The sequence below is a fragment of the Oncorhynchus mykiss genome, unplaced genomic scaffold, assembly GCF_013265735.2.
Source record: "Oncorhynchus mykiss isolate Arlee unplaced genomic scaffold, USDA_OmykA_1.1 un_scaffold_173, whole genome shotgun sequence".
NCBI classification, from domain to species: Eukaryota; Metazoa; Chordata; class Actinopteri; order Salmoniformes; family Salmonidae; genus Oncorhynchus; species Oncorhynchus mykiss.
Genome location: NW_023493670.1, coordinates 406874 through 420169, shown reverse-complemented (window position 1 = coordinate 420169; position 13296 = coordinate 406874). Strand labels below are relative to the sequence as shown.

The following is a 13296-nucleotide window of genomic DNA, read 5'->3' as shown; positions in this document are numbered from 1 at the left end:
AGAAATTGATGATCAAAATATTGTTGGGGCTGTTTTGTTAGACTTCGGTTCGGCATTTGACATTATCTATCATAGTCTGCTGCTGAAAAAAACGTATGGCTTTACACCCCCTGCTATATTGTGTATCGAGTTTTTCTTTTAAAATGTAACCTTTATTTAACTAGGCAAGTCAGTTAAGAACAAATTCTTTTTTTCAATGACGGCCTAGGACGGCCTTGTCAACTCGGGGATTCGATCCAGCAATCTTTCGGTTACTGGCCTACCGCTCTAACCGCTAGGCTACCTGCCGCCCCAGAGCTACAAAATCAAGTTTGAATCAGGAATTCCCCAGGGCAGCTGTTTGGCACCTACTTTTTTCAATCTTTACCAACAACATGCCAATGACATTTGAGTAAAGCCAGTGAGTCTATGTATGCGGATGACTCAACACCGTACACGTCAGCTACTACAGCGACTGAAATGACTGCAACCCTTAACATAGAGCTGCAGTTAGTTTCAGAATGGGTGTCAAGGAATAAGTTAGTCCTAAATATTTCTGATTACCTTAAAACCTCTTGGTGTTAGGGGGCAGTATTTTCATTTTTGGAGAAAAAAACGTCCCTGTTTAAAACGGGATATTTTGTCAGGAGAAGATGCTAGAATATGCATATAATTGACATCTTTGGATAGAAAACACTGGAAGGATATTGTCTGGGAGTATAACAGAACTGATGTTGCAGGCGAAAGCCTGAGAAAAATCCAATTTGAAAGCGCTGCGTTCTAATGACTCCCTATATGGCTTTGAATGTACCATCAACGAGCTTAAGCTTTCTACGTATTCCCCAAGGTGTCTACAGCATTGTGACGTAGTTTTACGTATTTCTGTTGAAGAATAGCCGTATGGGGGCACATTGCGTAAGTGGTCACATGGTGGCTCCGAGAGAGATTCTCGCGTAAAGTGCAGAGGTAGCCATTACTCCAATTGGTCCTAGAGAAAAAGGAATTGTCCCGACGGATATATTATCGAATAGATATTAGAAAAACACCTTGAGGATTGATTCTAAACAACGTTTGCCATGTTTTTGTCGATATTATGGAGCTAATTTGGAATATTTTTCGGAGTTGTGACCGCAATTTCCGGACGATTTCTCAGACAAACGTGAAGAACAAACGGAGCTATTTCGCCTACAAAAATAATATTTGGGGAAAAAATGAACTTTGGCTGTCTATCTGGGAGTCTCGTGAGTGAAAACATCCGAAGTTCATCAAAGGTAAACGATTTAATTTGATTGCTTTTCTGATTTCCGTGACAAGTTTGCCTGCTGTTAGCCTAGCATAGCATTATGCCTTGCTATGATAAACTTACACAGATGCTTGTCTAGCGTTGGCTGTAAAGCATATTTTGAAAATCTGAGATAAGCCCACCCGACACGCAGGCGTGCCATCTAGCCATCTGGAAATGCAAATGCGCTACGCTAAATGCTAATAGCACTCGTTAAAACTCAAACGTTCATTAAAACACACATGCAGGGTACTGAATTAAAGCTACACTCGTTGTGAATCTAGCCAACAAGTCAGATTTTTAAAATGCTTTTCGGCGAAAGCATGAGAAGCTATTATCTGATAGCATGCAACACCCCGAAATACCTGAAGGGGACGTAAACAAAATAACTAGCATAGCCGGCGCTACACAAAACGCAGAAATAAAATATAAAACATTCATTACCTTTGACGAGCTTCTTTGGTGGCACTCCTAGATGTCCCATAAACATCACTATTGGGTATTTTTTTCAATTAAATCGGTCCATATATACCCAAAATATCGATCTATGAAAAGTGTGTGAATCAGAAAAAAACACAGTTTTAAAACGCAACGTCATTTTTTTTAATTAAAAAAGTCGACGATAAACTTTCACAAAACACTTCGAAATACTTTTGTAATCCAACTTTAGGTATTAGTAAACGTTAATAATCTATCAAATTGATCACGGGGCGATGTGTATTCAATAGCTCCACGTCTTCAAATCATGGTCGGAAATCTCTCTTCCAAAACATCCTGTCGGAGACCGGAAGGAATGGGGTCTCTCTTACTCGTTTGACCAAGAAACAACGCCCAGGCAATTGACAAGACTGGCGACATCGTGTGGAAGCTGTAGGACTTGCAATCTCGGCCCCATCTAATTTGCTGTCCCATAGACAATACATGCAAGTGGCGCATTGATATTTTTTCCAGTTTTCGGTGATCAGTTTTTCTTCCGCTTTTCGATGAAACACACGTTCTGTTATAGTCACAGCCGTGATTTAACCAGTTTTAGAAACGTCAGAGTGTTTTCTATCCACACATACTAATCATATGCATATATTATATTCCTGGCATGAGTAGCAGGACGCTGAAATGTTGCGCGATTTTTAACAGAATGTTCGAAAAAGTAAGGGGTCGGCTTAATTAACAAAAGGCGAAGCTGTGTTCCAATATATTTCACTTGTGATTTTCATGACTAGGAATATTTTCTAGGAAGATGTCCGTTGCGTTATGCTAATTAGTGTCAGATGATGATAACGGTCCCGTTCACGGGCTGGGTGTCACTACAGGTTAAGTTACATGGCCTACTATGCTAATTCTGTAGCGGTATTGTTAGAGGGGGCTAAAGAAATATTTTGTTGGTGCGCCAGGCAGGTATTAACCCTAGTTATTAAAGTTAGTTATTACCTATTATAACATTATTATTTTTAAATATTATTAAAACCGAAAGGATGAGAGTAGAATAGATAGAGTAGCGCTTCCAGACACATTCTAAACATTATGGAGTCTTAAAGGAGGACTGTAGCACCTAATGATGAAACATTATGGATTCTTAAAGGAGGACTGTAGCATCTAATGATGAAACATTATGGAGTCTGAAAGGAGGACTGTAGCACCTAATGATGAAACATTATGGAGTCTTAAGGAGGACTGTAGCACCTAATGATGAAACATTATGGAGTCTTAAAGGAGGACTGTAGCACCTAATGATGAAACATTATGGAGTCTTAAAGGAGGACTGTAGCATCTAATGACGAAACATTATGGAGTCTTAAAGGAGCCTTGTAGCATCTAATGATGAAACATTATGGAGTCTTAAGCTTTAATTTGTGGTATTGCACTTGTGAATGCATGAAAGTTAAATATTTCTAATAAAAAATCTGTATTTTGCACTCTGCAATTTCACCGGATGTTGTCGAAATGTTCCACTAGCGGAATCCCTAGCCATAACAGGTTTTAATGTGTTTGAGCCAATCAGTTGTGTTGTGACAAGGTAGGGGTGGTATACAGAAGATAGCCCTATTGGGTAAAAGACGAAGTCCATATTATGTCAAGAACAGCTCAAATAAGCAAAGAGAAACAACAGTCCATCATTACTTTAAGGACCACCACAAGAATGGAAGATCCAGAGTTACTTCTGATGCATAAGTTCATTAGAGTTACCAGCCTTAGAAATTGCAGCCCAAATAAATGCTTCACAAAGTTCAAGTAACAGACACATCTCAACATCATCGGTTCAGAGGAGACTGCGTGAATCAGGCCTTCAGGGTCGAATTGCTGCAAGGAAACCACTACTAAAGGACACCAATAAGAAGAAGAGACTTGCTTGGGCCAAGAAACACGAGCAATGGACATTAGACCGGTGGATATCTGTCCTTGGGTCTGATGAGTCCAAATGTGAGATTTTTGGATCCGAGCGTCATGTCTTTGTGAGACGAGGAGTAGATGAACAGATTATCTCCGCATGTGTGGTTCCCACCGTGAAGCATGGAGGAGGAGATGTGATGGTGTGTGGGTGCTTTGCTGTTGACAATGCCATGAATAAATGAATCAAAGTCACACTTAACCGGCATGGCTTCCACAGCATTCTACAGCTATATGCCATCCCATCTGGTTTGGGCTTAGTCCCACTGTCATTTGTTTTTCAACAGGACAATGACCCAACACACCTCCAGGCTGTGTAAGAGCTATTTGATCAAGTAGGAGAGTGATGGAGTGCTGCATCAGATGACCTGGCCTACACAATCCCCCGACCTCAACCAAATCAAGATGGTTTGGGATGAGTTGGATCGCAGAGGTGAAGGGAAAGCGGCCTACAAGTTCTCAGCATATGTGGGAATGCCTACAAGACTGTTGGAAAAGGATTCCAGGTGAAGCTGGTTGAGAGAAAGCAAAGGTGGCAACTTTTGAAGAATAAAATATATATTTTGATTTAACACTTGTGGTTACTACATGATTCCATGTGTTTTTTAATCATTTTGATGTCTTTATTATTCTACAATGTAGAAAATAGTAAAAATAAAGAAAAACCCTTGAATGAGTAGGTGAGTCCAACCTTTTGACTGGTACTGTACATTAAATGTCCTAACAGCTTCAGTGGACATTCCTGCAATCAGCATGCCAATTGCCCGCTCCCTCAGAGACCTGTGGCATTGTTGTGTGAACAAACTGCACATTTTCGAGTAGCCTTTTATTATCCCCAGCACAAGGTGCACCTGTGTAATAAGCAAGCTGTTCAATCAGCTTCTTGATATGCCACACCTGTCAGGTGGATGGATTATCTTGGCAAAGAATAAATGTTGACTAACAGTGATGCTCATGAAACATCCAACACTTTACATGTTGCGTTTATATTTTTGTTTTTTGTTGTTACTATCAGTTTTAGGAACATTTACCCAAAATATGACATCAGCGATAATCAAAATGTTGAAAATCTGTGAATGTCTAAATAAGAAATTGGTCGAGCGGGGAGATGTTACTGATGTGCTTTGTAACTTCGACGTAAAAACAAGTTTTGGACTTCCACACAAAATTACTTCTTTAGTTATTTTATGTTTAAGGAAGTGTGTAGGTCACATTCTGTATCATACAGCTATGAAAGTTATATATTTAGAACCACCTGCTGATTGGGATCCAGCGACGTCTGTGTCTTCAGTGTCCTAGAACTGTCCAGGTTTTTGTGTTCTGACTTTTAAAACAGGATGAATAAAATAAGTAATGTAAACATATCAGTAATTACCAGGAAGCTCTACATTTGTTTTAAAATCACACTAAGATTTTTAAAACTGGCCTCGGGTTATTGAGAGATCTGATTTAGGATTTACCCTCGTAGCAAGGTTGTTTTATCATGTGGTTTCATTCGGGTCTCTATTTAAAAATAACACTGTCTTTGGCAGGAGAAAGGCCAGACTCGGAGGAACCAGAGCCAGGGACGTCCAAACTAGCAAGACGACACCACTGCTCCCACTGTGGAAAGTGTTTCAACCAGAGAGTAAACATGAAACAACATGAGAGAATACACACGGGAGAGAAGCCTTACCACTGCTCCCAGTGTGGAAAGAGTTTTGTCCGTTCGGGGGAGCTGAAAATACATGAGAGAATACACACAGGAGAGAAGCCTTACCACTGCTCCCAGTGTGGAAAGAGTTTCAGCCGGAAAGCATGCCTGAACCAACACGAGAGAATACACACAGGAGAGAAGCCTTACCACTGCTCCCAATGTGGAAAGTGTTTCAATAGGAGAGGACACCTGAAAAAACATGAGAGAATACACACAGGAGAGAAGCCTTACCACTGCTCCCAATGTGGAAAGTGTTTCGTCCGTTCGGTGGAGCTGAAACAACACGAGAGAATACACACGGGAGAGAAGCCTTACCACTGCTCCCAGTGTGGAAAGAGTTTCAGCCGAAATGCATTCCTGAACCAACACGAGAGAATCCACACAGGAGAGAAGCCTTACCACTGCTCCCAGTGTGGAAAGCGTTTCGGCCGGAAAGCATGCCTGAACCAACACGAGAGATTACACACAGGAGAGAAGCCTTACCACTCCTCCCAGGGTGCAAAGCTTTTGCCCATTTAGGAAGCCTGAAAGAACACATTAGACTACACACAGAGGAGAAGGCTTAGAAAAGCTCAGACTGTGGGAAAACATATTACTCATAAGTGATTTAAACGTCATTAGAGAATCCACACAGGAGAGAGATATTACTTATCTTAGCGTGTATGTTGATATTTCACATCACATTGACTTAAAATTCATCAGAGAACATACACAGTGCTCCCGTTGTCTTATATTGTTGACTGACATAGTGTTTATCTGTCTTTACCATATGAAATTAAATGGTACAGGGTATACTCAAACATATATTTGTTTGTTTTTATTAGAAAACATGAAGTGAATATGGAGTCTGTCAGTTTGAATATAAAGGAGATCAGGTTCCTTGTTTTAAATTGTCCTTTTTTTAAACTCTGTGTGTTTATCTGGGTGTGTCATTCCTCCAGCACTACAGATAATCAAGTGATATTTGGATGTGATGCATTAGTTCCATTGTTGACATTTGCATTGTTGGCCCACTGCTGATTTAATGAAATGAAAATGTTCAGACTCTGTAATGGAAAATGTTAATTGTTTGTGTGTCCACATAACTGAGTATGTGACTAACCTTGTGAAATGTATTATAAGCTCCTGTTCTTGGGAGTATCATCCTGTGTTGCAAACCAATTTGCACCTGTGTCCTTGTATGAATAAAGTCCCGCCCAGGAACAGGAAACTATAAAGATATGTGCTAATCACCCAATGCTTCAGGAATTCAGACTGTCTACACTGCGCTGTGTAACTCTGTTATTCTCTCTGAGCTCAGAAATAAAGAATCTTGGTTTGACTTGGACTCCAGCAGATCCTGATTTTATAATATCCACCACAACTCTCCCAAGGATTGCTGTTTATCATTGTCTCAATGAAGAGTTCCTCTTTCGACTTTCCTTGGGGCATTTACAACGCTCCCACTGGTTGAATAAACATTGTTACCCGATTGATGAGATTATTATGGATGAGAGCAATTATTTTATTTGTCAAATGGCAACCAAGCATCGGTCATCATGTCACCAGATTAAGACCCTCAAAATGTATTGGAATTGAGCATCAAGCTCATCACATGTAGTTTCACCACCCTGTGAAGTTCATAACTTATTTCATCTGTAGCCTGATAAACTACATGGTTTTCCAAGTTTTAGAGGGAGGACCACACAACATATCATCACGTGACTCCAAGTTAACTAAGACATGATGGTTATTATATAAATATTTGTACATAAAGGAGTTTCCATCGCCATTTCTCACTAAAACATTTTTACTGACACAACCCACCATGTCAAACGAACTAACATATCGTCTGTCGCCATTTATAAAAATGTTCAGGCATAACCTGTTTCCATCAGCCCAGTCATTACTTTTGAAATGGTTGGATCAATATCCACCTTCATGATGTGGATGAAGCCTGATTTGGAATGTCTGAGTAGTTCTATATGATGTCATAATTCACCCCTCTGATAATCAAGTGATATTTGGAATGTCTGAGTAGTTCTATCTGATGTCATAATACACCTTTCTGATAGTGATACATTTGTTACTTACAGGGCACCACTGCCCCTGACCAGCTGAATGCAGGTGGGCTCTCCTGTCAACATGGGGCTCCTGCTGCAGGTAGCCTAGCGGTTAACAGTGTTGGGCCAGTAACTGAAAGATCCCTTGTTTGAATCCCAGAGAGGACTAGGTGGAAAATCTGTCAATGTGCCCTTGAGGGCTGCAACAGGAGCCTCATGTTGACAGGAGAGCCCACCTGCACTCAGCTGGCCAGGTGTCTTAACAGGAACAAGCTTGGCACACCTGTATTTTTTCCCATTCTTCTCTGCAGATCCTCTCAACCTCTGTCAGGTTGGATGGGGAGCGTCGCTGCACAGCTATTTTCAGGTCTCTCCAGAGATGTTCGATCGGGTTCAAGTCCAGGCTCTGGCTGGGCCACACAAGGACATTCAGAGACTTGTCCCGAAGCCACTTCTGCGTTGTCCTTTGTCTGTGTGCTTAGGGTTGTTGTCCTGTTGGAAGGTGAACCTTTGCCCCAGTCTGAGGTCCTGAGTGCTCTGGAGCAGGTTTTCATCAATTATCTCTCTGTACTTTATTTTTATTTAATTAATTTATTATTGAACCTTTATTTAACTTGGCAAGTCAGTTAAGAACAAATTCTTATTTACAACGGCGGCCAACCAAAAGGCAAAAGGCCTCCTATGGTGGCTGGGATTCAAAACAAGGATACATCCCTAGCCAAGGCCCTTCTTCAGTGGCTTCTTCCTTGCTGAGCGGCCTTTCAGGTTACGTTGATATAGGACTCATTTTACTATGGATATAGATATTTTTGTACCTGTTTCCTCCAGCATCTTCACAAGGTCCTTTGCTGTTGTTCTGGGACTGGTTTGCACTTTTCGCACCAACGTATGTTGATCTCTAGGAGACAGAACAAGTCTCCTTCCTGAGCGGTATGACGGCTGTGTGGTCCCATGGTGTTTATACTTGCATATACTATAGTTTGTCAACAAGACATTTGTGGAGTGGTTGAAAACCGAGTTTTAATGACTCCAACCTAAGTGTATGTAAACATCCCTTGTATAGCCTCCACTCTGTACTGGTACCCCCTGTATATAGCCTCCACATTGACTCGGTACTGGTACCTCCTGTATATAGCCTCCACATTGACTCTGTACTGGTACCCCCTGTATATAGTCTCCACATTGACTCGGTACTGGTACCTCCTGTATATAGCCTCCACATTGACTCTGTACTGGTACCCCCTGTATATAGTCTCCACATTGACTCGGTACTGGTACCTCCTGTAAATAGCCTCCACATTGACTCTGTACTGGTACCCCCTGTATATAGTCTCCACATTGACTCGGTACTGGTACCTCCTGTATATTGACTCTGTACTGGTACCTCCGGTATATAGCCTCCACATTGACTCTGTACTGGTACCTCCTGTATATAGTCTCCACATTGACTCTGTACTGGTACCCCCCGTATATAGTCTCCACATTGACTCGGTACTGGTACCTCCTGTATATTGACTCTGTACTGGTACCTCCTGTATATTGACTCTGTACTGGTACCTCCTGTATATAGCCTCCACATTGACTCGGTACTGGTACCTCCTCTATATATATCCTCTGATTGAGAACCAATCTAGGCAACCATAGACTTACCTAGACACCTAACATGAACACAACCCCATAAATCTAATAAACCCCTAGACAAGACGAAACACATAAATCACCCATGTCACACCCTGGCCTAACCAAAATAATAAAGAAAACAAAGATAACTAAGGACAGGGCGTGACAGTACCCCCCCCCCCCCCCCCCCCCCCCCCAAAGGTGCGGACTCCCGGCCGCACACCTAAACCCATAGGAGAGGGTCTGGGTGGGCGTCTTTCTACTGTGGCGGGACGTGGACGCCACTCTACCATAGTCTTAGTCCGCTTTCTTAGCGTCATTTGAGTGGCGACCCTCGCCGCCGACCTTGGCCTAGTAACCCTAACAAAGGGCCCACCTGGACTGAGGGCTGCCTTATTACTGAGGAAGCTCAGGACCGAGGGGTACCTCAGGTAATGTCTACACCTCAGGCCTGAGCTACCCCTCGGTACTGAGCTACTTATTAAAACTTTTTATTTTGGGAATATTTTCTCAACCCTTATTTTTCTTATCTACGTTGTTGGTTAAGGGCTTGTCAGTAAGCATTTCACGTTAAGATCTACACCTGTTGTATTCAGCGCATGTGACAAATAATATTTGATTGTAACTAAATATGCAGTTTCAATGTTACGGTCTTTGATACAATTATATTTTTGAAACTCAGGCTGTGTGTGTTTATCTGCGTCATCCTTGATCATTCCTTGTGGTCCTGTAGCTCAGTTGGTGGAGTATAGTGCTTGTTAAACCAGGGTAGTGGGTTTGATTCCTGGGACCACCCATATGTACAGTGTTTGCACACATGACTGCAAATCCCTTTGGATAAAAGTGTCTGCTAAATTGCAGATGTATCCACTGATTATACCAAACATCTGGAACACCTTCCTAATATGGAGTTGGACCCTCCCCTTTTCCCCTCTAAACCGCCTCAATTCGTCGGGGCATGGACTCTACAAGGTGTCGAAAGCATTCCACAGGGATGCTGGCCCATGTTGACTCCAATGCTTCCCACAATTGTGTCAAGTTGGCTGGGTGTCCTTTGGGTGCAGTGGGGTCTCCTCAGAGGAGGAAGGGGAGAACCATCGTCCTCAGTTATTTTCAGAAAAATTCAAATGGTAAAATATTTAAAAGTGGTCCTTTTTAGATAAAACTATACTAAATATAATCACGTCACCAAATAATTTATTAAAACATACTGTTTTGCATCCTCCTCTGGGTACATTGACTTCAATACAAAACCTAGGAGGCTCATGGTTCTCAAGCCCTTCCATAGACTTACACAGTAATTATGACAACTTCCGGAGGACGTCCTCCAACCTATCAGAGCTCTTGCAGCATGAACTGACATGATGTCCAACCAATGAAAGGATCAAAGAATGTATCTAGTACTGAAAGCATAAGCTACAGCTAGCTAGCACTGCAGTGCATAACATGTGGTGAGTAGTTGACTAAAAGAGAGAAAAATACAATAGTTGAACAGTTTTGAACAAATTATTTTATTCCAAAATGAAGGAGAAGCGAGAGAGAGATATTTTGTCATTTATTTTCCACTTTCAGTTTCACTTACTTAGCAAATGCAGCTATCTAGTTTAGTCTACTCAAACACTTGGCTCAAACAGAGCGATGCTATGTTAGCTAGCTGGCTATGACTATCCAACACAACACTGGAACTCTTCCAAGTCAAGGCAAGCTTTTGGTTTTACTAATTTATTGCCACTGGGACCCGCCAAGGTAAGTGCTAAACTGCTTACTGACTGTACACTAATGTTACTGCATGATTGTAGCAGGTTTACTAACAAGTTAGTTCTATTAGCTCTGTTGACTATGATGTTACTTTAGCTAATATGGTGACAACAATGTAAGCTGTGTGTTTCAGTTATGAAATGGTTTGGCTTGGAAAGGTTTTTTCTCCTGGTCACATACAGCTGATGTGTTGTGCATTGAAGTACAGAAACAAAGGGAGAAGGTGATAAGAGGAGAGCACATAGATGCAAGAAGGAATACAACGTGTCTGTAATGAAAGTGAACTGTGTTTATGCATGATCAGGGGTGTTTTCATTCCGCCGATTCTGTTGACAAACGTTTCTTAAATGGAACAAAACGGGGATAAACATACCTGAATTTGTCCAGTGATATCTCTATTTCAGCTAGATGCAGGCGAGAGTGTGCAAGGCAGTATTGAATGTGTCACTGTCTGTCTATGTGTCACTGTCTGTCATCGCAAAATGTTCTCTCGACCTGTGTGAACCTACATTCTAAACTTTCATTCATAGGCTAGGTTGCTACCTCATGATGGGTATAGGGACAATTAGAGTATCATGTAGTAGCCTAAACCTATTGCTGTTACATTGAACAGGGTGAGTGAAATATGAATGACAGTCGTCCAATATGCTGTAATAGAATTAAGGCCATGCTCATGAAAAAACAAATCGTCCTGCCTCATCTTAAACGGCACAAACCACCACTGTTTGGGTGGTGGACCACTCTTGGTACACATTGGAACTGTTGAGCTGAAAAACCCAGCAGCGTTGCAGTTCTTGACACAATCCGGTGCGCCTGGCACCTACTACCATACCCTGTGCAAAGTAACTTAAATATTTTGTCTTCCCCATTAACTCTCTAAATGGCACACATGCACAATCCATGTCTCATGTCTCAAGGCTTAAAAATCCTTATTTAACCTGTCTCCCCCCTTCATCTACACGGATTGAAGTGGATTTAACTAGTGACATCAGTAAGGGATCATAGCTTTAGCCTGGATTCACCTGGTCTTTCTAAGTCATGGAAGGAGAAGCTGTTCTTAATGTTTTGTCTACCCAGTGTAAAGCACTACAGATAATCAAGTGCTATTTGCATGTGATGCATTTGTTCTGTTGTTTACAGGATGATTTGTATCGTATAGAGCGTGGCTTTAAGGGAAGAGTATGGTCACATCTAGACAAAAACGATTGTGAAAAATGAACAGAGTAAATGTGTATAAACACACTACCTATTCATAGAAGTATTTATTCATCATCTACATATTCATATTACGCTTCTACGTCTGTGTACAGGAAAGTATTAGTTGTATGACGAAAGAGAAAATATATCAGCTTATTGTTAAATTATTATGACGTTCTTTCCAATACAAAAAGTGTAGTAACTATTGTTTCCAAACTGCGTTACCCACTCCAGCCAGCAGATGGCGACGAGCGTCTTTCAGTTGACTCTTCTTGCGTGACGTATAATGGACTGGACGGGACGCTTCTTCAGGAACAACAAGGCGCCAACTCTTTCAACCACGTCGGTAGCTTGCTAGCCAACATAAAACTGAAAGATTGACGTTTTAGACCATGCTAATGTACATTATCTAATCTCAGTGTTTTAAACGATTTTCGGTTGACGTATTGGTTCAATTGGTTCAATTTGCAAACGTGTTAAAGATTGATACTGAGCCTAGCACTAGGCTAGACGCTAATGCTAGCTAGCTAGATAACATCCCTGACCATGAGCTCACTAAACTACTTCTCCCTTGCTAATGAAGAGGGGGTCAGCTGTATGGAGAAAGAATCTTTCAGAATGAAAAAGGAGGAAGAGGAGGCTGTTATAGTGAAAGAAGAGAAAGAACCGTTTAGAGAGGAAGATGATGCTATCTCAATAAAGGTGAAGGAGGAAGACGTTTTGGGAGTGAAAGAGGAAGAGACAGAATATCAGATTAACACCAGTGAGTACTGTCTTCAACAGGGACACAAACTATGCCGTTGTTGAACTAATGTGTGGTTTTAAAGTGGCATTCTACTGAAGTTCTACACTTGAATATGTTGTTCAGTACTGTAGGAATTGTTAAATGGTCGATCTACCATTGGTTCATATATTTTAGGGACTTTTCAATTCGATGTATTGAATTCTCAATGTGGTCTATATTAAAGTTCCCCTCATCTAATATAACAGTCTTTTAAAATTCTATATTGGTGCATATTTTCTACTTAAAATAACAAAGGCCACCCATTTTGTGGAACGACCCTTTTACATTTGCATCACAAACAATATTTTAGGAAATCATGATGAAAGTGGCCATTTTAGACATATGCATGTCTCTTGTAACTCTATGATTGCAATAGATGGTCATAAGTTTACCATCTGTTTGATGTTCTCATTCACACAGGAGAGACACATGACTATCGTGGATCCTCTGGGAAGCCTCAACAACATCCTGATGCTGACGAGGAAGAGAAGAGTCTCTCCAGATCAGAACACCAGATGGTACAGCTTGGTCTGGTCTAGCATACAGCTTGGTC

General features: G+C 41.3%; 1 protein-coding gene across 1 annotated transcript; it reads left to right on the top strand.

The window, feature by feature from the left end:
* The first annotated feature begins 4595 nt into the window (after positions 1-4595).
* LOC118947621 (zinc finger protein 3-like) lies at positions 4596-6663 on the top strand. Its single transcript, XM_036972559.1, has one exon. The coding sequence runs from the start codon at positions 5130-5132 to the stop codon at positions 5859-5861; it is 732 nt and encodes a 243-aa protein (XP_036828454.1). The 5' UTR covers positions 4596-5129; the 3' UTR covers positions 5862-6663.
* The last annotated feature ends 6633 nt before the right edge of the window (positions 6664-13296 follow it).